General features: G+C 39.4%; 1 protein-coding gene across 1 annotated transcript in view; it reads right to left on the bottom strand.

The window, feature by feature from the left end:
• klhl24a (kelch-like family member 24a) overlaps window positions 1-26,759 on the bottom strand; it is a 48,277-nt gene that overhangs the window by 13,874 nt on the left and 7,644 nt on the right. The window contains exons 4-6 of the mRNA XM_007236375.4: window positions 24,638-24,822; window positions 15,090-15,208; window positions 3,744-3,932 (exon numbers count right to left, since the gene is read on the bottom strand). Coding sequence (XP_007236437.2) covers window positions 3,744-3,932; window positions 15,090-15,208; window positions 24,638-24,822 — 493 coding nt within the window. The remainder of the gene's footprint in view (window positions 1-3,743; window positions 3,933-15,089; window positions 15,209-24,637; window positions 24,823-26,759) is intronic.

Below are 26,759 nucleotides of genomic sequence, written 5' to 3'. Positions count from 1 at the left end.
AAAATGCCTCTTACACAACCTGACCTCCCATGACTTTTGCTAAAATGCCCCATGCCCCTTGTTAACTAAAGAAGATACGTGTGTGCAACCTCCTGCATTAAATGTGAATGTGATTTTTGTCAGAGTCACTTGTCTGTTCTCATGGACAATTCTAGCCAGATGTTGCTTGTCACAATCATTATCACACACTGCACTAATGCTGTTCACTGAGGGTGCACTAATGCTTTCTACACTGGGGATCAAGGAATGCCCACACATCTTCAGAAATAGAATGTCCCATCAATCTGTACCCACTATCAGGTCCCAAACTGATACTCTGATAATTCACATGGCCTTGCCATGAGCACACTGGCCAGTGCTCAGCCTCACTTACACAATAACACCTTACAACTTCTACAGATGTGGCCATTCCCAAGCTGTTCCCTAATGTAACATTTTATGGTCAATATACACATTTTTACAATATATACAGTGGTGTGAAAAAGTATTTGTCCCCCTACTGATTTCGTTTTCTTTTTTTTTTAAATCTTGTTTTTTTATTTATTAAAGGAAAAAACACATCCAAAACAATCTAGTCCTGTTTGCCTTCTAAATCTAATAACTTGGTTGTGTCACTCTTGGCAGCGACAAAAACTGCAATTAATGTAATGAGTCGTTCACATCTCTGTGGAGGAATTTTGTTCCACTCGTCTTTACAGAATTGTTTCAATTTAGACACATTGGAGGATTTTCCAAATAAACACCTGTTTAACAGCATATCATCCACAGCATCTCAATCAGACTTCGACTAGGCCACTCCAAAACCTTCATCTTGTTTGTGTGCTTTGGGTCATTGTCCTGCTGCAGAACCCAAGTACACCTGAGCTTGAGGTCATAAACAGATGGATTGTCTGATAAACAGCAGAATTCCTGGTTCCATCTATTACAGCAAGTTGGCCAGAGCCTGATTTAGTCAAAATATGTAAGGGGGCAAATACTCCACCTTGCCGGTGGAGCGTCTCAGTATACAAATCTAGCTCTTTCAAAGTCAAACGAGTGCTGGATATTAATCTACACAGATTCCTCTCCTGAAAACTGTTTATTTGGGTGAGTAACGTGCTTCAGTTTATTTACAGTAAGCTTAGATTTCCAGATGTCCACTAAGGCTTGCTGCACCAGCGTTAGCATAGCTATCCGCTAGCACGCTAGCTAGTCCCCTAAACTAGTAAAGTTAACCCAAACTTAAACGACAGCGTTACACTGAGTAATCCTGCGTGTTCTGGTAAGACAGTGAGATATTAGCTAGCGATTCGTCCCCCGTAGCTTGTTTTAACACGGTAAACAAGCAGATTACAGGCTGATAAAACTCACCTCTGAGAGAGTTAGCGCTTAGCATCTAGCTAATGCTAGCCAGGCAAAGCAGCACAGACTTACAGGCTGATAACTCACCTCTGAACGGTGAACGCTTAGCGATTAGCATCTAACTCTAATAATACTGCTCCAGCAGTATTAAAAGTACTAAATTTAGATAATACTGATCTCTGAACAGTGAAAAAGCTAGCTAGCTTAGCGGTTAGCATCTAGCTAATGCTATTGCTGCTCCAGCCTCGGAGCGGCACGGCTCTGCACGGAGTGTGTGTTTACTTTAGATAATTTAGATAATCCTGATCTCTGAACAGTGAATAAGCTAGCTAATGCTATTGCTGCTCCAGCCTCGGAGCTGCACGGCTCTGGACTCTGTATAGCACTGAAACTCTCTATAACGCTGCACCGAGTGTGTGTTTACTGCTCCTTACAACCTGACGGGTAAAATCCATACAAAAGGCGCACCGTATTATAAGACGCACTGTCAATTTTTGTGAAAATTAAAAGTTTTTAAGTGCGCCTTATAGTCCGAAAAATACGGTATATATTTTTTTACTTTTACTCACTTTTATTATAGTCATTTTTACATTATTTGGAGACATGTTGGGTCCTTTTTTTATTACTCAAATAAAACTTTTTATTAGCAGTTCAGTTGGTCCAGTTAACCCACCCACTGACTAGGACTTCACCTATCGCCCTGTCTCCAAGGATCAGGACAAGCGAAAGCCTCCTCCTATACATCTGAAGTCAGACACCGCCTCTTTTCCAACTGCCACAAATGCAGCATCACTAGACAGCAACCACTTTTGAAGAAAAATAAAGGAAACAAATCTCCAGCTCTGAGACATCAGCTAACAGACACCTGTGCTATCCAACATCACACTGGGAGTACTCCAGAGACTGCACCATCTACACACCAACAACTGCCCATTTAATCATAGCCAATGTTTTTTCTTATGGTTAATTTTGCTGAAGGTACAGCTGACGCCTTCATCAACCCAGTCCCTATTGTGTGTATAAAAGTCACTCTTTTATTGAGCTGGAACAGCAGGAGTTCATCAAGTGTTTTTATTTCCTTGCCAGTCATCTGTTTAATCCGGTAATAACAGAGCCCAATTTATTATTAACTCTGCATTTCTACAGAAGCTGAACAATGTTCTCTTCATCTTCCCACCAAGTGCTGTAGAGCTCAAAGGCAGCTGCTGTGTGCAGAATCAGATTACAGAAAATATGCTGTAATGTGATGGAATGTGATGAGATGTGAGTCAATAACCATATTCAAACTACCCACTGAAATGAGTCAGTGTGTTTATAAAAGGGCTGGTAAATATAGTAAAAATATCATATCCCCATAACACTATATCACAATACATAATATTTGTCACAATACACGTGCCTGCAGGCAAAATGCATCAGTAGTGAGAGATCTTTAAAAAAATATTTAAAAAGTATCCCACACTGTTTGCAATACTACTAGCTAGCGCTTAGCGCGGTTCGCAGCTAATGCTAATGCAGCTTCAGCAGTGCTAGCCGGGGTTAGCAGCAGGCTACAGGCTGATATACTCGCCTCTGAATGGCAAAAGAGCTAGCACTCAAAGGATTTTAAAGGAGACCTCCAGTGTGAAATGGACTGCTAAAAAATATCAACATACCGTCGAGCACGAATAATAAAACATTTTGAGCAACGTATATGTAATTTGTTGTTGGTTCTTTGCATTCTAATATCAACAGTACCCAGATATTTTCAGCAAGTATTCTTCAGACTCAAGATGGAGATAAAACAGTTTTTGTGTGCAACTTTATAAGGGCGATTTTTCCCGGCCATGTCACAAATCACTAGCCGGGGCAGCGGTAGTGTATTGGACAGCGACCCTGAGGACACGGGTTCGATTCTGCGCGAGGAGCGGTGTGTTTATTTATTTATTTTTTCTTGGGTTTACCTGCTTTGAGATCAGCTGTTCTGCAATTGGGTTCAACAACCCTCTGGGCTGGAGAGCTACTAGTCTTGTTGCTGACCCCTGTTCTAGTATATGTATGACATATTGCAGCTCCATGTAATTAAAATAAAGCTGCAAAGTAAATTTGCAAAGCAAAAATCAGATTACTGCATGCCTCACATAAACACTAAGTTTTTTTTTTTCTGATTACCCAAGTTTATGTCATTACATTAATTGGATTACTAACATTCTTTAACGTTCTGCAGTAATCAGATAAAGAAGTGCATGGAAACACTCTCAATGTTGAGAGAGATCAGGTGAAGTTTCAGCACTGCTCTGTGCTCACTTTACCACTGCATAGCTAAATGTGTTTACATATTAGTGACATGATCTATGAGTAAAGTGGTCTAATCTGGTCTAATATAAACTCAGTAAAGCTCATGCGTACAGTCTCACTCTCACCTTGTCAGTGCAGCTGTTCTCGTCCGGCTCTCCCCCGATGACGAACATCCTCCCAGCACAGCTGGCCACTGCTGGAGAGCTCACAGCCTCCTTCAGAGGGGCCACCTCCGTCCAGCGGTTAGAGAAGGAGTCGTACACCTCCACGTTACTGAGGCAGGACTGACCGTCGTATCCGCCTACAGCATACGCCTGCAAATATAAACACACATATACATGCTTACTGTACATTACAGCTTATTTACAATTATTTCAGAAGGCAATCAAAATGTTTCAGACTTTAAAACACACCCACTGGTGACATCACTCAATCAGTACCATGATCAAAGAATTTTTGACTGATATTTTACAGAATTGCCTTTATTTAATTTTTTTTTAAGCAAAAATACATGAAGAAGCTTAAAAAACTTCAGCTAAAAAAAGTTGAGCAGATAGAATAGCTCCCACTTCTTGGCAGTTTACACTAGATTGGGTCGTAAGATAGACAGTGCCTTAAAGAAGACCTGGACACTGTTTTAAAGGTTTAGAAGGGTTGAGAGTAATATGTTAAAACATACTGTATTTTTCACATCTATAAGGCATGCTTAAAATCCTTAAATTTTCCCAAACATCTTCAGTGTGCCTTATAATCCGGTGCACCTTATGTATGAATTTTACAAGTCAGGTTGGAAGAAGCAGTAAAGCCACTTCACTGAAGTACAGAGTTATGCAGGAGTGTCAGTAAAGCTTCTCCAGCACCATGGCTGAAGCAGTATTAGCTTTTTCGCCATTCAGAGGTGAGTATATCGGGCTGTAGTCGGCATGTTTGTTGTGTTAAAACCAGCTAAGTGGGACGAACACTCAGGGTTCCTCAGTGTAGTGCTGTCAGGTGGTATTAACCAGTAATAAGCTTTGGTAACAGCGGCTAGCCCTGCTGCTAACCACACTAAAATATTGGAAATTTAAGCGTACTGTAAATAAACGGGAGCACTTTACTCACCCAAATAAACAGTTTTTAGGAGAGAAATACGTGTAGATGAAAATCCAGCATCCAAGTTCCTGTTCACCCCTGTTCCTTTCTAGTGCCACTTAAAATGCGCCTTATAATCTGGTGCATTTTGTATTAAAATCGTCCAGAAAACAGACATTCATTGGTAGTGCGCCCTAAAATCCGATGGGCCTTACAGTACAGTATTTACAGGAAAGATCTGGATGAGTATTGTTTCCAGTATCTAAAAAACACGTTTCGTCACGAGAACACACCAGAACTAAACACACGAGAACAAGTGATGCCATGCCAGAGAATCTCTATAGAGGAGAATACACACTTGCAGTGAGTGCAAAATAAATGGATTATAAATGTCTGATCATTTTTAAACTAAAATATGTACTTATGTCCTCAACACAGAAACTATATCAAATTTTTCAGTACTTGACATCATTTTTTTAAGGTTTTAAACTCCAGTCCTCTAACTCAAGGTCACCAACCAATCAGCTCATAGCATTGATGCTAGCATCTTTACTGACTAAACCCTGTTAGCTGCAGAAAAATGGATGTTTACAGGCACACTTAATTTGCTTTTTTAAGAAAAAAAAAAGTATAGTGTGAATCTGGCCTAATGCGCCGGACATTATTGCCCAGCTGGCAGCACTGAGGAGAGTTCTCAGAGGGTAAATGAAAGAGTTTAATCAGAGCCTGCACTGCGGCACTATTTGACGGTGTGGCAACATAAATTAATTATCTGAAAAATAATTAAAAATACATAGCTCATATCACAACATAGTATCTTCTTACAGAGAAACCAATCAGACAGGTCTCTTTATGCAGCACAGTGTGGGTGGTTAGGTTTTAGTACTACTGAAGCAGAAACTGCTCTACTCTTGTATTATTTCTATTTGGGTTTCAGTTGATTCCATCCCCTTTATGCTCATCACTGCATACCAGCAAACACACACACACACATATACACACACACACACACACACTTATAAAATATGATAAGATCTGCATCAACTTCTGGAGAAAAATTCTCAATCAGCTCGAAACCACACATACCTGTGGAAACTGGAGATCACTGTCATCTATGTTTGAAAGACAGCCAACTTATTAACATATGTGTACTGTGTGTGTGTGTGTGTGGCATCGAGTCCATGTCTCATATTCTGAACGGCTGTAATTTTTATAAGGACATGTATATCTCCAGACATGAGAGAATAGTGGAATTAATTTGTAAAGAACTGTCATCTGTTTTTTCTTCCGCAGTCTCTGTACAGACGAACTGTTTGGTGAATTCTGAAATGTTGCACAGTGTGTTTGGTGAAGCGGCTCTGTGTGAAATATCTGCCAGAAGGCCTGATGTGGTTACTGTAGATGTGAAGGGTAAATCTGTGTTTCTGATTGAAGTAAGCTGCAGTTTTGACTCATCAATGGAGGAAGCTTTTTGTACAAAGTTTGTGAAATACCAGCCACTCGCAGAGTGTATTAATAGTTACAATTATTAGTTACAAGTTACAAGCTACAAATGTACTCTGATTGTGCTCATTATTGGAAGTCTTGGTCACGTACACTGATTGGCTCTTAGAGGCCTGCAGATCCTTGGCTTCTCAAATACTAGTGCCAAACAGTTAGTTCTATTTTGTTCTATATCTGCAATAATTGGAAGTCGACATATTTGGAGAAAGAGATGTTTTGTGTATCCATAAAGGTATATGTAAATTACAAAGATTTGGGTCTTTTAATTATGTATTTTAAATTGTAGGCCTAAATAAATGTGTTAAATGTGTGTGTGTGTAAATATGAATGTCTTCAAACACCATCAAGCTTTAAAGAAGACGAGAGGTCTTGCCAAAGTACAAAACAAACCAATCATTCAGACTTCAAGGCTTACCAGATTATAAGGCACACTATCAATAAACGTCTATTTTCGGGTCTATTTTCATACATAAGTGACACTAGTAAAAATGCATACTTGAAGTGAACAGTGGTGTTGCCATGTTTCCCTTCTAATTCAGCAGGTCTTGCCTCTTGGGGGGTGGGGGTCGTAAGTAAACGTAACTTAAATTATTCTTATTTTTTTATTATTTTTATTTCTTTCTTTTTTCAATTTTCTCCCCAATGTCCATGGCCAATTACCCAACCCACTCATTAGGACTCCCCCTATCACTAGTGATGCTCTGACACCAGGAGGGTAAAGACTAGCACATGTCTCCTCCGATACCACCGCCTCTTTTTGAACTACTGATGATGCAGCATTGCCGAGTAGCATGACAGCGCAATCAGAGGAAAGCGCAGCGACTCGGTTCTGATACATCAGCTCACAGACGCCTTGTGCTGATCGACATCATCCTAGGAATGATGAGGGGAGAGAGCGCCCTCTAATCACACAGAGAGAGCAAGGCCAATTGTGCTCTCTTGGGGATCCAGCAGCTGATGCCAAATAACTTTAATTCTTAAAAAAACGTTTATTTCAAAGTTAAACGAGCACTAGTTATTAATCTACACAGATTTCTCTCCTGAAAACTGTTTCATTCATTTACAGTAAGCTTAGATTTCCAGTATTTTGTTCGAGGGTGAGCGCTAACTGCAGTTAGCAAGTGCTTAGCTAGCCCAGGTAAGCAGTGCTTAGTGCTAGTAAATGCCGCCTGATAGTGATACACTGAGGAACACTGAGTATTTCATTGCCAAGAAAGCAATATGCCAGAAATGTACCTGAAAACACCTCACCTCCAGACCATCACCCCCACCACTGTAGATTTCTTAAATGGCGCAGGTGCAAGGCATGAAAGTGGACTGTTGGCAAGGTGTAAGATAGTAATGAGCACTGTGACATGTCTTGTGTAGGGTGTAAGATAGGGCGCACAGTGTTTAAACTGAAACACAAAGACTGGAACGGATCTGAAACCCAATACTGAATACTGAACAGTCGTGTTTGGGTACAAAAGCCTCTTTCACTTTCACTTCTTATCAAGCTTTTGATTTCAGGTTTTGCTTTTTTACCCATCCTAGACTAAACCTATTACAAACCCTAGTCAAAAATACAGCACCACTATATATATATATATATATATATATATATATACATATGTATATATATATATATACATATGTATATATATATATATATATATATATATACATATATATATATATATATATATATGTGTGTGTGTGTGTGTGTGTGTGTATATGCCAGCGCTGATCCTAGAGGCACAGAATAACCTTATAAACATTGAGTTCTCAGTTACACTCTCACAGCTGCACCCACAGAGTGAGATAGAGAGAGAGAGAGAGAGAGAGAGAGGCGAGTGTGTATTTGAGAGAAACACTGGTCATGTTACTAGGGCAGGGTGGCAGAGAGACGGGTTGCACAGGGACATACACTCCTCACCCAACTCAAAACAAACCAAAGCACTGTTACAGCCTCACAGACAAAGGTCATGACCTTATGAGTCCTCCCACATACACACACACACACAGCCTCATATTGTGCTCTGCGTTGAGCATGTGAATGCAGTCCATCAAGCAGATCTGAAGGGAAAAACAGCCAGCTGGCCAACATTAGCTCGTCAGACAGGAAACCAGTCCAACAGGAAGGAGGGGGGAGGAGAGGGGGGTATAGTAGGGGAAGGCAGAGATACCAGAGAGGAACTGAAAATAATAATAATTGATAATCAAGTTTATTAGTACTGGTGCTTGTTTAAAATATGCTGCTTTACAGAGGTGTCAAGTAACAAAGTAGGAATTGGTTAAAATTACAATAACATAATTTATTGCAATCAATACTGGTGCAACATATTGTCTCAATGGATGTTGTTATTGTGACAGCCCTATACAGCCCTATTCTACAATGCAACTGAACAGCTGGAAACATTGAAAGTGAGGGAGAAAGAGGAAAGGGGTATAAAAAGAGAGAAAAACAGAGTGAGGAGTTTACAGAAAAGCACAGTTGGAGTGTGTAAAGTGTTTATAACCCCTTTGCAGGATTACTGAACACACACAAACACACTCAGACAGAAAGGCTCTGTGGTTTGACTCTCAGAATAAAGTCAAACCACTGCCATTGCTATTAGACTGAAAATGCTGTTTCTGACAGAGGGATGAGCGGAAGTGCAGGGCAGAGCAGCAGGACAGAGGAAGGACAGAACAATGCTCGATGACAAAAAAAAAAAAATCATTCCTGCTGTGAGAAACATCCACAGCACTCCTCTAAAGTTTGAATCCAAAATTGAGTCAATATGTATAGCATATTATATAGCACAGCGTTTCTCAACCTTTTTTCTATCACGACACCCTTTAAATATATGCGAGATGTCAAGGCACCCCAGTTTACAGTTGGGGGGGGGGGGGGGGGTGGGGGGTGCTGGCGGAATATGAAATAAAATAGCGCGACACAATTAGCGCGATTAGCGCGAAACCTGCTGACTTTTCAAACGAGTGAAATACTCTGCTACACTCACTGCTGAACTACCACTGGATGAAGAAGTTAATGGCTCCGATTCAGAGTTATCTGAATCTGCAATCTTCTTTAAAAAAAAACGTTCCATGCTAGCTTGAGTGCTTCACGTGGGGGAAAAAAACTTTACAGTGTGTCCCAATTTAGGGGCCGCATCCTTTGGAGGCTGTATTCGAAAACAGATTGCGTCACAGCTGCGCAGTAATACACCGCCTCTGTGGGTCGCATCCTTCAGAGTATGCTGCCTGTGAATTGGGACACACCCCGACACGCGCTGACTCTGGAAAGGAAATATACACGTGAGGCGCAATATTTTGACGGCACCCCCGATGAAGCCAGACGGCACCCTGGTTGAGAAACACTGATATAGCAAACTGTATAGCAGGTAAATGTATACAATATTTCAAACCCTATTCTAATAGTGATTCTAATACACTGGTACTGTACAGACTTTAACATTAGGTTTAAGTCATTTTTGATGCTTTTAGATTATAATTAAGATGATGGGCCCTATTTTAGTGTTCTATATCTTCTCTGAAAGTATCAATGTTATTTTATTATTTATTTTGTTTATTGTTGATGTAAAAGCTGGATTTGTGCACTGCATCGCATTTACTTGTGTGTGTAATGAGCGAGGGTGTACACGTGCTGAACATACACAATGCAACTAAGACAGGATTTGGAGGCTGACTGTTGACTGTTGTCAGGGTTTAACACAAGCAGTGGCGCACCACCGTATTTCCTGCCTCCAAAATAGAAACATGCCAGATATTTACCAAAAACACACCTCACTTTAGATCACCACAGCTATCAGTGTAGATTTATTACTAAACTCTTACAATATTTTAAGGGCGTGGGCGCAAGGCAAGACTGTTGACAGGGTGTAAGATAGCAATGAGCATCGTGGCGCGCCCTTCGCAGGGTGTACAATAGGGCCTGATGTATCATAAATATCTACAATACTTTTTTTTATAAAATTATTGCAATATATTTTTGTCATTTAACAGCTTTAACTAAACTAAACATTTAAACTACATTAAACTAAGATAATGCATTAGTTATTGTCATTTTTTAACCACCATCTTGCTGGGGTAGGGACAAGGTGTGAAGCGGGACTGGGTCTTTTCCCACTAAATCCAACTTATTGTTAATAATCTACTATAAACTTGGTAAGCTTTAACTGATTCAGAGAGTAATGAGTATAAATATGGTCCGGTATGTCCTATATCTTGGTTTGTTTGGCTACGTGATAGAGTATAACATGAATATTAATAATAATAATAATAATAATAATAATAATAATAATAATTTCACTTTGTCACTTATTATAAAGGGACAGATAGGAAACAGGAAGACATGTCAGTATCCTTGATCACTGTTTATCTGTAGAATCAAAGGCAGAGATTTCTCTGAGGACCTCAGTAAACGTGTGAAAGGGCACCAGTGTTCTAGCCTGCTAAAAGTACACACTTCACATCTGCACAGTGGCGTCATTGTAGAGACCAGTAGCCAAAGTTTCTGCTATTAAATACAGAGCTGGAGAAGACTGAAAAATTAAATGTTCTCAATTTCAAGCCTAGAACTAACTGACCTTAAAGAAAATAACAGCCATGGCTATAATAGGTTGTAAATCCTGATCCTGATCAGTGGTTCAGAGATAGACTGACACCTATGCCTACAGGTCTTAACTCAGCAAAGTCATAAGGAGTGTGTGTGTGTGGGGGGGGAGGGGTAGCTTGGGTAAGAGCATTAGTGTAAAGTAGAACAGAAAGTCATGGAAGAGACTGAAAAAACAGACTATTTCCAAGAACTGGCTTACAGAGCACAGACTGCCCCCCCTGTTTTACATGTGTCTAAGAACAAGTATGTGTGTGTGTAGGAGTTTGAAGGAGTGATTATAACTGTTTTCCACAGATAATCACAGATCCTCACCAGAGAGCGATGGCGCTGTAGTTTTTAGAAATGGTAGATTTTTATTTCTAGCCAAATATATGCTTTTTCCCCATTGGGTGTTTGTGTGGAAAGTGCTGGAACAGTGCTGGAACTTTTTCAGTACAAGTTCAGTCCCTGGACTGGTCTGCAGGAGGCGCCAGTAAGGTAAGACGAATAAACACTTCAGAAATTAGTAGTGTTTTCGGATATTTTAGATTTAGAAAAATAAAATGTCTGTATGTAAAGATGAAAAATAGCGATTGCTCCATTTTGAAAATTGCATAAAAACTGTCATTTAATTTAACCGAATTAATAGTGAAATTCGCCCAGCACTATGTACAGCACATGTGTGTATGTGTTTTAAGGTTCTATTTACAAACAAACTTTATATAATGATAATTATGATATTTCAGGGAATACAATATTAGAGAAATGAAATGAAATGATTAGTTTATTGAGGAAAACTGTACAATTTGTACAAGTGTTTCAACATGTTGGACACATTACTGGGAAACCCTTAATGGGTATGGACAAGCACTAGCATTATCCTCCTAAAAAAACTATACGAATCCCTGCTTTTTCCCCCTCGGTTTGGTTTGTTTTCACACAGGAACAAATGTAAGCAGACCTAAATGTGCTGTGACAAACCACAGAGCTGATTGGTCAGAGCTGTTTGGTGCAGGAGCAAGAAAGTAAATATAGCAAGAAGATTCTGTGTTTCAGAGTTGTGTTGAGTGTGAAAACAGCTTAGTATAGGGTAGCAGAAGATGTTTGTTCATTGCTTTGGAAATTATCTGGGCAAATAATCAGACTAAACTGCACCTGAAAAGCTATGTAGTTTTTTTTTTTTTTTTATAATTTTATTTCTAATTTTTTCCCATTTTCTCCCCAATTTACACAGCCAATTACCCAACCCATTCATTAGGACTCCCCCTATCATTAGTGATACCTCAACACACCGGGAGGGTGAAGACTAACACATGCTTCCTCCGATACATGTGAAGTCAGCCACCGCTTCTTTTCGAGCTGCTGCTGATGCAGCATTGCCGAGCAGCCAGCGCGCTCGGAGGAAAGCACAGCGGCTCGGCTCCGGTACATCAGCTCACAGACGCCCTGTGCTGCAGACATCACCATAGGAGTGATGTGGGGAAAGAGCGCCATCTACCCACCCAGAGGGAGCAGGGCCAATTTTGCTCCCTCTAACGCCGGCAGCTTGATGGCAAAGCTGCATGAGCTGGGGTTCGAACCTGCGGGGTTCGAACCTGCTCATAGTGGCAGCGCTTTAGACCTCTGGACCACTCGGCGCCCCTAAAAGCTATGTAGTTTAAACATGAGAAGTGTATATATATAATATAGTTGGGTTAAACTGAGTTTGGATCATGTTCTCACCACAAATGTACTGCTCCAGAGTTAGTTTGAAACTGGAATGAGACCATCTCCTCTCGTAGGTCTTGGTACGGATGTTTCGTTTGCACACGAGTGTGATTACTGTTTTTTTTAAACCAGCCCAAATGAACTGCACTAATAATACTGCAAATAAAGTTTCTAACTGGACCAAACAGTGCTGGTGAGAAAACGCCCCTTAAAGAAAGTTTGGAAAAAAATAATACATGTGCCATTTTCTTTGAAAACAACTTTACCAATCTCCACAGATTTTAGTAGAGCAAGAAAACAAACACTAGTGGGGGAATGATTTTGAAAAAATAGGGCTTGCATTTGCAATCTGGCAACAACTTTCATGACAAAACCCATGAAAAGCCTAAAGGAGAGCAACATGGGTCTTACATTACATCACTTAGCTTCAAGTAATCAGCTCCCTGAAGCTTCATGAAAACAGAACTGACGAAGACGGCATGCTTACAACAATCACAAACACATGAATAAACTCATGCCCAAGTCCAGAAAAGGCGAACCATTTCAACCAGCTTTCCATAACATGTTACAAATATGACAGGGTTCTGTAAACAATGGCTCTGATTGATTTATCTAACAGAATGGAGACTGTATTGTTAAACATTTGTAAGAGTAAATACTGGGCTAATTGAGTTTGTACACTAATGCAACTCAGATGGCCTGAGATGCGTCTATTAGAAGTTATTCATAGCAAGAGCTTTATTCAATAACAATGACCTTATGTTCCTAGAAATAAGCCACACAAGATGCATTTAACCAATTATGCTATTGCTATTTTGAATACTGTAAGATAAATGTTAGGCTATTTTGACTTGTCTCACTGTTGATTTAAAGATCATGTTTAACTAAAATGGTCATGTTTAAGGTCATGTTTAAATCAGACTTATTTAATTGGCTTGATTTGAAAATGGGTAAATAGGAAGTTTGATGGAAAAAATTGGACTATAAGGTGCACCGTATTAAAAGGTGCACTATCAATGAATGTCTATTTTCTGGTGTGTTTTCATTCATAAGGCTCACTGGATTATAAGGCGCATTATGCCACACTAACAAGGAACAGGGGTGTCGGCATGTTTTCCTTCTAATTTTGAAGGTTTTACCGCTGGGTGGTTAAGTAAATAAAACTGTTAAAACATTTCAAATGATTTCTCTGCTCAAAACCGTTTATTTGGGTGGGTAAGATTGGGTCCAGACTCCACTAGGGCTGGGTGCAGCAGCATTAGCAGCTAACCACTAGTGCTAGCTGCAGTTAGCAGCTAATGGCACCTGACAGTGCTACACTGAGAAACAATACGTTTTCCAGTAAGCCAGGGCACTATTAGCTAGCAGTTCAAACCATGTAGCTTGACTACAGGTCGATAATACTCACCTCTGAATGGCAAAAGAGCCAGTGCTTAGCAGCTAATGCTAATACTGCTCCAGTCTCAGTACTGGTGTACTAAACTAAACCTCCTTTGTGTGGCTCTGAGTGGCTTTACTGCTCCTTACCGGTAAAATGAATTCATAAGGCACACCAGATCATAAGGAGCACTGATGATTTTTGGGGAAATTAAAGGATTTTTTAGTGTGTCTTATAGTGCGAAAAAATACGGAACACCCATTGTCAAAAAACTAGTTTCACTCAGAAAAAAGCAACTGACAAGAATGAAACTTGGTAGACAGTTTTGACATTGTCATGAATACAAATTATTCAAGTTTCACTGTTGGCCTATGCGTGTGACAGGCCAAGAGGGGTCTTTTATCAAAATAGCAATCCTACTACTCTCAGTCCAATGATGTGACCCCTCTCAAAACCTGTCAAACTGGGCAAAATCACTTTAAAGGTCGTGGAGGCCTATCTGGCAGACAGTGATCTCTCACCAAGAGGAACACTACCCAAAAGTACATCACTGACCATATAAGGTCACTCATTTATGTATGCTTCCCATTATGACTTGTGTTGTTGTGTTGGTAGCAACCGTTGCAAGAAAAACTTTATTTTCCTACTTTTTTTTATTGTACATTTAGTGTCCCAATTCTTGTTTAGGCTGGAGTGTTAAGGCTACATAACCCTTCAAACTGAGATTTTTCCGAGGCATGCTCAAAAAAGAAAGTTATGAAAATCACTGGCAAGATGGCGGCAAAAGTGACTAAAGAAACCCACAAATTTGAGTATTTTCCTTGTTACAAATGACAATAACCACTTTATTACCATAGTTTAATGTGCAGTTTAATGTCCACCCTAAACTGTGCAACAGATGGTAGAGGCTGCAGAATTTAAAAAATATGATGCCCTAAAGTTGACTAATTAACCAGCAGCAGCTAGGTTGCTGAACTTTAGCGCTCCACTGCTGTAGTTATATCTGTATCAGGTGCTTAATTTCACCCCTTCCCCTTGTAACTCTTTTGGGCCTGGGATTGGGTCCTGGAATGATGGTCCAACAAGGAACTTCGTCCCCAAAAGAACACAGTCCCCAAACACTCACAGTAGGTGGTTCATTAAAGAACAAAGAACGTTTTTTTTCTATGTCTCCATAGACTCTATGCTGTCTTTGTTTATATAAAGTATCACATGTCAAATTCCTATCTGTACCTTTCCAAGCAGCACCAACATCTTGTGTCTCCAGCGGCCCTTGTTAAGCGAGGCGACCCTGATCCACAGGTTGAGCTGAGAGTTGTACATCCACACATAGCTGCTGTTGATGCGTCCACCTGTAAACAGCAGAAAACAACACATTTCAAACCAGATGATCATCACTGGAGTATAAGTTCAAAGTAGTTCCTGTTGAAAGACCTGCTTTTAACTCTCTAAAGCATCTCTGGGATTCAAAGAAATTCTGAGGAACATCAACGTGATGATAGTACATTCCTCAGTAAATGGCAGGCTGGAAATACATGCTACTTAACCTGTCAATAAAGTGCTTTGTTCAAGTAAACATATAACTTAATCTAGATGACTCACATTGTTTTAGCTTCTTAAATGGATGCTTGGGTTGCTTGCCTTTTAATTCAGCTAAAACATGCTCTGCCCACACACACTGACATTTATAGATATTGCTCTGAATAATGTCACCATGTTAATGGCACCAAGTGGATGCTGTACCAGTATACAATGACATGACGAATGTCTTGGGACAAGAACATGTGACCCACGTGACCCATGACTTTTGACATCTCCTGCAAACTAAAGAACATTTCACTGACCAATGGGATAAGCATGTGGGGCCTTCAGTATTGAATTAGAGCTTTTTTCCCCCTCACATTACTTTAAAACCCGTATGTTTACCCTTTTACCTGAGCAAAGCGCTTAAGTTTATACTTCAACTTCTACAGAGTAATAAATGTCAATACTCTTTTTTTCTTAAATTAATTTCCCGTTGTCTCGCAAATTACCTAGTGATCCCACAACACAAGGACATGCCTCATCCGACACACGTAAAGTCAGCCACCACCATGCGCTCAAAGGAAAGCACAGCGACTCGGTTCCGATACATCAGCTCACAGATGCCTGGTGCTGATCCACATCACCCTAGGAATTATGAGGGGAAGAAGCGCCATCTACACACCCAGAGAGAGCAAGGCCAATTGTGCTCTCTCAGGGCTCTGGCACCTGAATGCAAGATGCATGACCTGGATTCGAGCTAGTGATTACGTGATCATAGTGGCAGCACCTAGCCCGCTGGACCACTCAATGCCTGAATGTCAATACTTTTGACACCATTGATCATTGAATGTTCATGTCACCTTGCCATGAGCATGCTGGCCAGTGTTCCACCTCACTCACTAGATAACAACTCACAACATATACAGGTTTGGTAATTTCCTAACTGTCTCCTGAGGTAATAGCTTCTCTGAGTCATAGCTTCATAAACAATTTATACAGTGGACAAAATGATTGAAACTGAATTCTGTACTAAAGCTTATACTCAATAAAAATCTTTTATAGTACTGCTGGATCTTTTCATAATGATAAAAGTACATGAAGGACTACATATAGAAATGTCCATATTTATCAAACTTTTCAGAATAAGAATCATCATCTAGAATCATTTAAAAGTTCATTGAATTCAGTTAGACAGCTGATTGGAGATATGAAATTACATTAATTTTTAAGTTCGCCCCAATAAACTGGGTGAACTTTTTTGTTGTTGGAGCTAGACTGAGCATGCCCCGTGCTGTTTACTCCGACTTCTGCTGCTCTGAGAGCCAACTGGGTGATCCTCCAACTCCAACCCCAACGATTCAGACAAGCCCTGACACTATTCTCTCCCAAATCTTCACCTTACCTCCTCCTTATTTTCCCTCACAGACAAACAAAAAGCAGTGTGGATTTTAAACATGCTATTCAACACGTGTAGAACTAGACTTACTGGAAGGCCTTCTGCTAGACTTTAGAGCATTGCTGTGAGGATTTGATTGCATTTAGTGACACAAGCATTAGTGATTTTAAGAGGACCACCTAATCCCCAACTTTAGGGGGTCTATTAGCATCTTGGCTTCAATCCTGCCAAATTTGGCTTTTAGCATCATGGCTAACATGCTCCAACCCCAAAAAGCTCATCTGCTGAGTCTGTTAGCATCCCAGGTCCTACCCTGTTGAGGCTAGCTGTTAGCATCAGGGTTAACCAGAGGTTTTACCCTCACTTAAATATTTTAGACAATAATGTGGTAAGAGTAATAACCCAAGAGTTCGTCCAAAGCTTCAGCAGCGTCCCCTGGAGTGAAATGCATACACAGCAGATTTAACACAGAGCCAGTCTGAGACAGCCCACATTTTGGCCCACATAGAAACAACGCCACAGTTCATTAGCAGTGTTAGCTCTCTTGTGCAAGAACAAATGAAGCAATCACACACTGCTGGACAAGAAACAACAGAGCTAAGAACTGTACAATTGCTCCACTCTCTGACCTTGATATTGCCCATTACACAACAATAAAGGTGAGTGATTGTTGTGATTTTTTACATTGTAAATGTAATATTGAAGACTATTAAAGCTATATGGAAACACATGCTGAATTAGTCTGCATGCTGTGAAGCTCCAGTTCATCCCAAATCATACCAAAAGGTTTACTATGTAATTCCACATGTGTCCATTAACTGTTTCATGTTCTGAAAATGTAGAAAATACATTAAATAACAAAAATAAAGAAAAACACTGAATAAGAAGGTGTGTCCAAACTTTAGACTGGTACTGTACATCTGCCAGACTATTATTAATTTAAAGTTTGGTGATCTTAAAAGTGTGTAAATGAATTGTTATAATAACATTTAACATTTTAACATTAACATTTATCTTAAAATGACAATAATATTATTTATCACAAATATTTCTTGAATCTAATACAATACAATTTAAGAGTCACTAAAACCCTAAACCATATTTTTTCATTAATAACTGAAATGTGTTTCTTTGATGTTGTGAAACATAACAGGCCTGCTTAAAATTTTTATAAACATTTTCTAACCTTTAAAAAACGATTTTATTGTGGTAATTTCCTCCTATGCAGCGCCCCCACAGGTTTAACAGTGTTATAGGCGTGGATGATGTGTTTGTGTACTTTGGTACACAGACACAATATCACAATATGCAAATCAGTCAATTAAGAATACCGCCCCCCCTGCTGATGCCGTCTCACTTCGTCTGGTTATCAGAGGCCTCTAAACCCATACATCACCCAGTGCCCCTCCCAAACACCTACCCCTCCCATTTTTAGCCTTTTTCAAATTCGAGCTAAGGGTGAAGTCAGCTAAAATCAGGGAGTTTAGTGTCCTTTTAACACATGTAATTCATACACAATTTTAAATAACATATTTTTTAATTTTTGCACAAGCTCAGCTGCACACAGGATCTCAGATAACCAACAAACTGCCTCGGCAGCTCAGTGTTTACTAAAGCAGTTTAATGATAAGTAAGAGCTGAAGCTTTAAACCAGCAGACAGATTTCCTGCTTTTCCAGACCTTATTAGGACAAGACCCAGCTAAAGTACATACACATGCATCGAGGAGCTCTGCTGCAAGTTTTTGTTTGAGTTTCAGGGAAGCAGGGACAGTAAAGAAACAGAGAATGTATTGAAAAGTTCACAAAATTTCACAGCAAATAAAAAAAAGCAATGCACACCCATGCAGCTATCTGTAGACCTAAATTTTTGTTTTACATTTTAAACAAACTAAACAGCAAGAAGCATTAACAATTTAAAAAATCTAAATAAATAAATACATTTTAGCCACTTCTTTTTAATGTTTGATTCTTATAAAAGCTGCAAAAATGCTAATGCTTCTAAACAGATAAAAAAAATTTTTTTGCCAATTTATTATGCTCCAATGCCTCAATAACAAAGGCTAAACTGGTTTATATGTGGATAAATATAGAAGTGAAAGGATTTCTGACTTGACCTCACATTGTGGAACTCATGGATGTTTATCTGTACGCAGACAGGATGCACTGTTTTTGCCCTTTAATCTACAGATAACATGAGCGGACCTGTCTCTCTCTCTGTCTGTCTGGAGCTTTGAGCTCTCCGACATCAGTCACAGCTCCTGAACAGGGAGGCAGTTTGGGTCGATTGACCATCTGTTACATCTGCAGTGAGAACCCAGCCCACACAGAGAGCCCGTCACAGATTCCATCACTATCACACAACCATCTCACATCACGCAGTTACCCATACATCTACACACCGGCCTAATAACAGTTATTAAACACACAGGAAATGCACCTGTCAGGACTGTTTGACATTTCTGTCACATTCTAACGCAAGGAAGTCCAGAGACATATGATGGATCGCGCAGCTCAGTGGCGGCTAAAGAGCAGATGCATCTGATAAGCAACAAGAGCTACAGGTTCCTCATTTTTACTCTACCTCTATCGCATCTTTTTCATCCCAGACCTTTACCTTTACTTCACCCCCCGAACTCTGGTATGCTTCTGGAATGTGAGCTCCGTTTTTCACCTGGTTAAAAAAGCAAATATGTCCTGGTTTCTCAAATATACTGTATCTGCATCTTATCTCAATCTTTTAGAGCAAAGCTTTATGTTCACATTGCCTTTATAAAGAGTTCCACATGAAACTCAGATGATAATCAAATTTCTTTCTAAATACACTTCCTGCACCAACTCACCATTTCTCAGCAAGTCAGGAAAAATATCGACCTCAAATTGCACAAAATGCATTATTTGACACAATTAATCAACAAGAAACGAGCTGAAATTGTAGCTCTCCTATACTATCTTATACTACTATATACTATCCTTTACCACCTACACTACCCTATACTCCACATACTCCCCTATACTCCCTATTAGGGGTGGGCAATATTATATCGTATACAATATATCGTGACACAGAAATATCATGATATTAAAAATCCATATCGTGATAATAGGGCTGTTCTGTCTTAAAAGTAGTCTATTATTTACTGTGAAGCTTTAGGTGTATTTATTGTATAATTGTTTTAGTTTGCAGTTTATATGCATGCACTAAATATTCTGCAATATTATTTGCTGCATTATATTATTTTATGCTATATTATTTATTTTGCCACATTATGATTATACTGTTATACTATTATACTATATTCCTGAAATGAATTAATTATTTTAGTTTTTCTATATCACCAAGTATATCGTTATCGCAAAAATACCCTGAAATATCGTGATATTATTTTAGAGCCATATCGCCCACCCCTACTCCCTATATTACCCTATACTAACATATAATACACAGTACTACCCTATACTACAAAAATTACCCTATACTAGGCCTATACTCCCCTTTACTACCTATACAACCCTGTACTCACATATTGCTCTCCTATACTCCCCTACTCCTCCTATATTACCCTATACCAGTGGTGTGCCGTGAGAAGGGGTGACAATAGGTGCATGTAAATCATTACATAATATTTAATAAGGAAATATATATTATAGTTATTGTAAATTATAACTACACTAAAATAAAAAACAGCAACTAGTTCAAAGCATTAGTCTGTGTTTTTCAGTTGCTATGGGACTCTTATCTGACTACCCTATGCTCCTTTAACACCCCTATACTTCTTTATACTCCCGGTCCCCCTAAACTTGCCCATATTTGGGCCAATGCTAGTCCTGCCTGGCCACAGCAACAATAAAGATGGCAATAAAGATTATTAGTTAAATCTCTCTATATAGCTTATTTTAATGTGGCCCTTAATTATGGAGCGCACCACTGCTTACATATAAATTACAGAAACAGTTAATCTTGGGAAAAGAGTTTAAGGGTACATTTGTCACATATTGCTTCCATAAAAACCTTTTAAAATCATCAAAGCCACAAAGCCTCAGGACCAGCATGGAGTCTATGAACTCATGATCTAGTTGAAGTTGCTCTGTTTTTGTACCTGGGGGCCTGTGCACACGAAGCAGGTAAGAGTAAAAAAAGAGAGAGAGAAAGAAAAAGAAAAAACGAGGGAAAAATGTGACATGTTAAAGACTTTCGCAGAAACTCTACACACACACACTGTTCATGGAAAGCACAAGAGCAAACATGCGCACCCGCACACACACACACACACACACACACACACACACACACACACACACACACACACACACAGACAGACAGACAGACACACAGATCCACTTAAACTGTGTACGGTGTGCCCACATTACACAACACACAGCTCACTGTGTTCATATCTAAACCTCATGCCTAGACTATGTCAGCTGTTTTCATGGAACCTGAGGTTCTTTGTATTCAGAAAGAGGCCATCCATCAGATATATGATACAGCTCACATACCAGCTGAAACCAGCAACACGGCATCGCAAAAATAAGCCCTTTTTCCTTAAAGCCCTGTGGACTGTATTGTTTTTAAACATATCAAAAAGAGCTGGATGAAAAACACGGGCAAGAAACCTATGAAGTTGCCTTTCCAAGTGTTCCCTGTTAGAATGTGAATTCCTTTGATTGATTGCATAAAGATAGTCGGATTTCGGTACAACACGGTTCTTCTTCTTCCTCTTGTTTTTCTTTTTCTTCTATTCCTTACTGGGTGACAATAGTTCTTTGGGTCAGAATTAGATTTAGTTCAGACCAAACTGAAAAGTCCAACAGACCAGACCAAACAAGGCAGGTGTGAAAGCTGATGTTATAAGGAGTGTTTCTGCGCTTTTTAATAAAACAAAAAATACAAAGCAGCCAATCAGAAAGCATTTACAAATCAGAGAAAATGTGACTAATACCCACAGTTTAATAATAAACTGAAGTTGGAGATTGGCTAAGCCTAAGTAAACAAAACTGTTTATTTGGGTGAGTAAAGCGCTTCCGTTTATTTACAGTAAGCTTAGAATCCAGTATTTGGTCCAAGGGTAAGCACTAGCGGCGCTTAGCAAGTGCTTAGCCAGTTGTGGTTAGCAGCGCTAGACAGCCATGGTTACCGCTAGTACATGCCGCTGATAGAGGTAGACTGAGAAACCCTCAGTGTTCCAGTAACCCAGGGCACTATCAGCTAGTGGTTCGTACCAGCTTGTTTTAACATGGTAAAATCACCTACTACAGTCTGATGGACTCATGTAACTAATGCTAATACTGCTCCAGTCTCAGTGCTGGAGAAACCTTACTGAAACTCCTGTATAACTGTACTCCAGCAGAGTAGCTTTACTGCTCCTTACAACCTGACGATTTTTGGGAAAATTAAGTATTTTAAATTCATCTTATTGTCAGAATAATATGGTAATCATTTTAATCAAAGAAGCCCCACATAAAATGTGTGTTAAAATCTGGGCTTCACAAAAACATTTACAGTTACAGCAATTTAGTTTAAACACGACCCCCAGGAGGCAAGCATGACATGATTTGCTGCATCTTGTCCAACACATGCAGCCAAACTATTTTACAGCTTGGAATTCTGCTGGAGTCGGCCTGGAGCTCAATCTCCTGCAGAAACTCCGCTATCCAACCAGAGTTAGCTCTGGTCTGACTCTCAGCCAATAAGCCTCTTGGATTTGCCAAAGAGGAAGAAGGTCCCTGGGCAGCCCTGCGTGAGATCACAGAAACAGATGTGGTTTCCTCTTTTCCTCGAATCTGCCTAAGCCTCGAAACGCTGAACATAAACAAGCCGAGGAGGCCCAGTGTTCACGCATTAGCATAAGCATATATATCTTTAAACCGGTCAGAATGTTAACATGCTCATAGAATTGAATGGGAATGTCCAGTGTCCAATTTCCAAATCTAGACACTCTCAGGACAACAAGCAAGCAAGCTGATAATTAGGTAGAACAACATTGGTGTATTTCTTAAATCTGGTCTTTTCACTGCACCTTTAATAAAAACATCTTAAAAATCGTATTTCCTGAACTGCCTTCAACGGAGCCTTCATGCCTTAGGAGTGTAAATATGAGGGGAGGACTAGAGTTTTAGATCAGCTGTCTAGACGTCTGAATCTATATCAGTGTAAATCATATCTGTCACTGAACTTGCTTTAAACCAAAGGTCAACCAACCAACTCTTTTTACAAAATCTTGCACACAACACAGGATTGAATTTGATAGTGAACTGATTCATCATTTTGTTATGTAGACTACATAAAACTGCAGATTAATTCATGAGATTGCAGTATACAGTCACAGTAGGGGTGTAACAGTACAGAAAATTCACGGTTCGGTTCACACTTTGGTATAAACCCCATGGTTTGGTACATTTTTGGTACAGTTGGTGGAAAAACTAAAAAGGCAGGGCATTCTGTATAGCCTCACCTTTATTAACTTCATAATAACAATGAATCTTCATTATAATAAATTTTTCTTTTTTGGATGGAATGTTGTAACGGGGCTCGAGCTCTTTTATTAAATGCTTTAAACCAGCGTTCTCTCATACTGTCATCATTAGAGGCTCCATCTTTTGGATCTTGTTGGAACAAAAAACAATGAGTCTGATTGTGGTGATTCATACAATAATTTTTTTCCTAAACATATTGAAAGATAGAGAAAGAGAGAGAAAGAGAGCGAGATAGAGTGAGAGTTCACACACACGAAAGGGAGGGCACGTGTGCGTGAGAGTCTCCTATAGGCTGTACCGTGTATTCTGCATGCATTTTCGTGAACCGAATCGTGAGCTCCGTAATGTGACGGTTCGCAAAGAATAGCTGTACCATTAAACCCCTAAATCACAGTACTGTTCTTCTTAAGTCTTCTTTTCCTGTCATTATTATTCCTACGTATTTTGTCTGTGTAACTAGTGCTGCAATTGACTTCGCCCCAACACTTGTATACAGCTTTTCGATCGATGGATTTTGTTAAAACTTTGTTAATGTCGCTTTTTTGTCTATTGAAAATTGATGCTGCGCAAAAAAAAAAGCAACACCTTAGCAATGACCTAGCAACCATTTTGTAACACTATGGCCACCACCATGGATACCATAGCAACACCTTAGAAGCCACCTAGCAACACCTTAGCAACAACTTAGCAACAACATAGCAACGAGGGCTGCAAAGATTAGTCGATACAATCAACAATGTCGATTATTTAAATTTGTCGACTACAAATTTCATTGTCGACTAATCATTCATTTGTAACAGTAATAGTATCGTATTACACAAAGTGCTGGGGACAAAAAAAACTCTCCAAAAGTGCCCAAACACAACAGATTATATATTTATTCATTAAATATCAGAACTCTCCGCGTTTAAAAAAACAATGTGGAAATTTAAATGCCTTTTAAGTCTCATATTTAGCGTTTTTTTGTTGTTTTTAGAAAAAATGATCATCAGATTAGTCGACTACAGATTAGTTAGAGACTTAATAGCAACCAACACGAAAACCATAGCACAACCTTAGCAACCACCCAGTAACACCTCAGCAACCACCTTGCAACCACTTAGAAACAACATATCAACACCTTAGCAACCCCTGGCAACCCTAGAACTTTCTTCTGTTTATTGACTGTTTACTAAAGCACTCTTCATGTGCTGTTTTCCCGTTAAAGCTTGCTTCTTGAACCCATGCTATCCAAAACACGCTAAAGTCCAAAGTGCATATAGCAGTACAAAAACAAGACAATAACAACTCAAATCCCTAAACCAAAAAAACTCTTCCTCATCAATAACAGTCTCAGAAGTTCATGAACCTTTTCCCACTTGTTCTGAACGTGCTTCAGTAGCTCACCTGAGACGAGGATGTCGTTGCGCAGGGCGCACACCGCGTACTCCGACTTGGTGAACTCCGGGTGCTTGGCCAGGGACTTCCACTCACCCGTGACTGGATCATAACACTCTGTGTAGGGAAGATTGAACCCCCCCAGCCTCTCACAGCCTCCCACCACCACAATCACCTCCGAAAAACCAGTCGACCTGCAACAGAGACATAGAGACAGAGAGAGAGGACAGGAAATCTAGATTACTATCAGGATGTAGGACTGTGAGCCAGCTGTATCATTAAGAGCAGTGGAAAAAAGCAGTTTGAGGCACAAAAGGCTTTTATTAACTCAGGCAGCACACCTAGAGATTTCTGGGAAGACGGCAACAGCCGATCATTAACACCTTGTTGTGGTGGCTGCTACTGATAACGGTAATCAATTTAAAAACAACAACAAAGTTCAAACTTGAAACAGTGAATTGTTAAAGCATTAACTCATGCGATTAATTTGAAATCACCCCCGCCTAACGTGAGGATTTATTTTCTAGAGGGTACACTTGTGGTTAAAACAAGTTCTTGTCTCGATCCAACCCAGCTATTAAACATACTGCTTTTTACTTAAGCTAAATTGCTGATAAGGAGCATTTTCATCTGATCTATTAGCTAAATAATACACTGCTATGAGAAAACGCTGTCTCTGCTGCTCCATGCTGTTTACACACACAGTAATGTGCAGAGTTCACTGCTCCCAGCTCCTGGCAAATTTTCAGTGTTCTGTGTAAAAACAGCTTTACACTGCACAGATGTATGTGCTGGAACACAGAATCTTCTCGCTATATTTACTTTCTTGCTCCTGTGCCAGACAGCTCTAACCAATCAGAGGAGACCATGTGCTAAATGTGTGGTTTATTGGTGTGCATTTCGGTGCATTTAGGTTTATGCCTGTGTGAAACCAAATCAAACAGAGGGAGAAACGCTCCAAATAAACAAACTCTTCAACTGATTCAGACCAGAGAAACCAACTACAGGAGTGAAAATGCCATTTTATACTCAGCTAATTAAGTTCGAATTTAGAAATCCTTACAACCAATCTGAAATGTTTACAATAAAGTACAAAAAAAAATCCTCCATTTAATTAGTCATGGATTCTTTATTCCAGCGCCCCACATTGGCTTTATCTCCCCTCAAACATACAAGTATATACTAGTATTTTAATTGACACCACTGATATAAATATAATTGCATTTTACATTTCTTACATTCATTCTTTTATTTACATTTAAATTACCAATATAAAGTGGACTTGGATTGTAGTGAAACATATAATGAGTACAGACTTTTGTTGAATAGCCCACCGTGATTCACCCACAGCATTCTGAAAAACAGAGCTTTTAGCTGATGCTCCCAACAGGCTTACAATGCTAGTGATAGGAGCATAGTGTTGCCCATGCAATCTAAGTAATCACTATTTTTTCCACCATTAACAAACTCAAAGTAGCTCCACATTTCATTGGTAGAATGAATTTGAGGGCCCTGATATTTAAAATGAGGCACCGAACTTTGAAAGTGCACAGATTTATTTTTATTTTTTATTTATTTTTTATTTTTTAGGTTTATTAAAAATACACTGTTTATACACAGGATACCTTCATGTAGTTCTCTGGATGCTCCTACCTTGAAATTAAGTCACTCAATAAGTTGAGTGAGGAGCATAAATTAATAGATAGAATAGGGGAACAGATTGCAAAATTAATTTAGTAGAAATGTATGAATATTATAAACAGATTTTCAACAACACGTGTAATTTATGCATTTTCACTAAAATCATGTTGCAATCTGTTTAAAAATGTTATGGTCTTCAGAATTCTACCAATGAAGTGTGAAGATATTTTGAGATTGTTAATGGTGTAAAAATAGAGATTTCATAGCATGGGTAGTACTATGCCCAAAGCCCTAGCGTTGTAAGCCTGGTACCCGTAAGGTTTGTACCCATTATTATGTTTCACTTCACCCAAAGTCCATTTCGCACAGGAGTTCTCCTTTAATTTTCCACAACCAACAATGAACTCTGACAAAAAGGCAGAGAAATAAGTGATAAATACTTCCTTAAACTTCCTTAAACTGTTCTTTACATAATAAACACTGCCCAGCC

Source organism: Astyanax mexicanus, chromosome 4 (genome assembly GCF_023375975.1).
Source record: "Astyanax mexicanus isolate ESR-SI-001 chromosome 4, AstMex3_surface, whole genome shotgun sequence".
In the NCBI taxonomy this organism is placed as follows: Eukaryota; Metazoa; Chordata; class Actinopteri; order Characiformes; family Acestrorhamphidae; genus Astyanax; species Astyanax mexicanus.
Note: the sequence above shows the minus strand (reverse complement) of the source record. Positions and strands in the feature narration are given on the sequence as shown.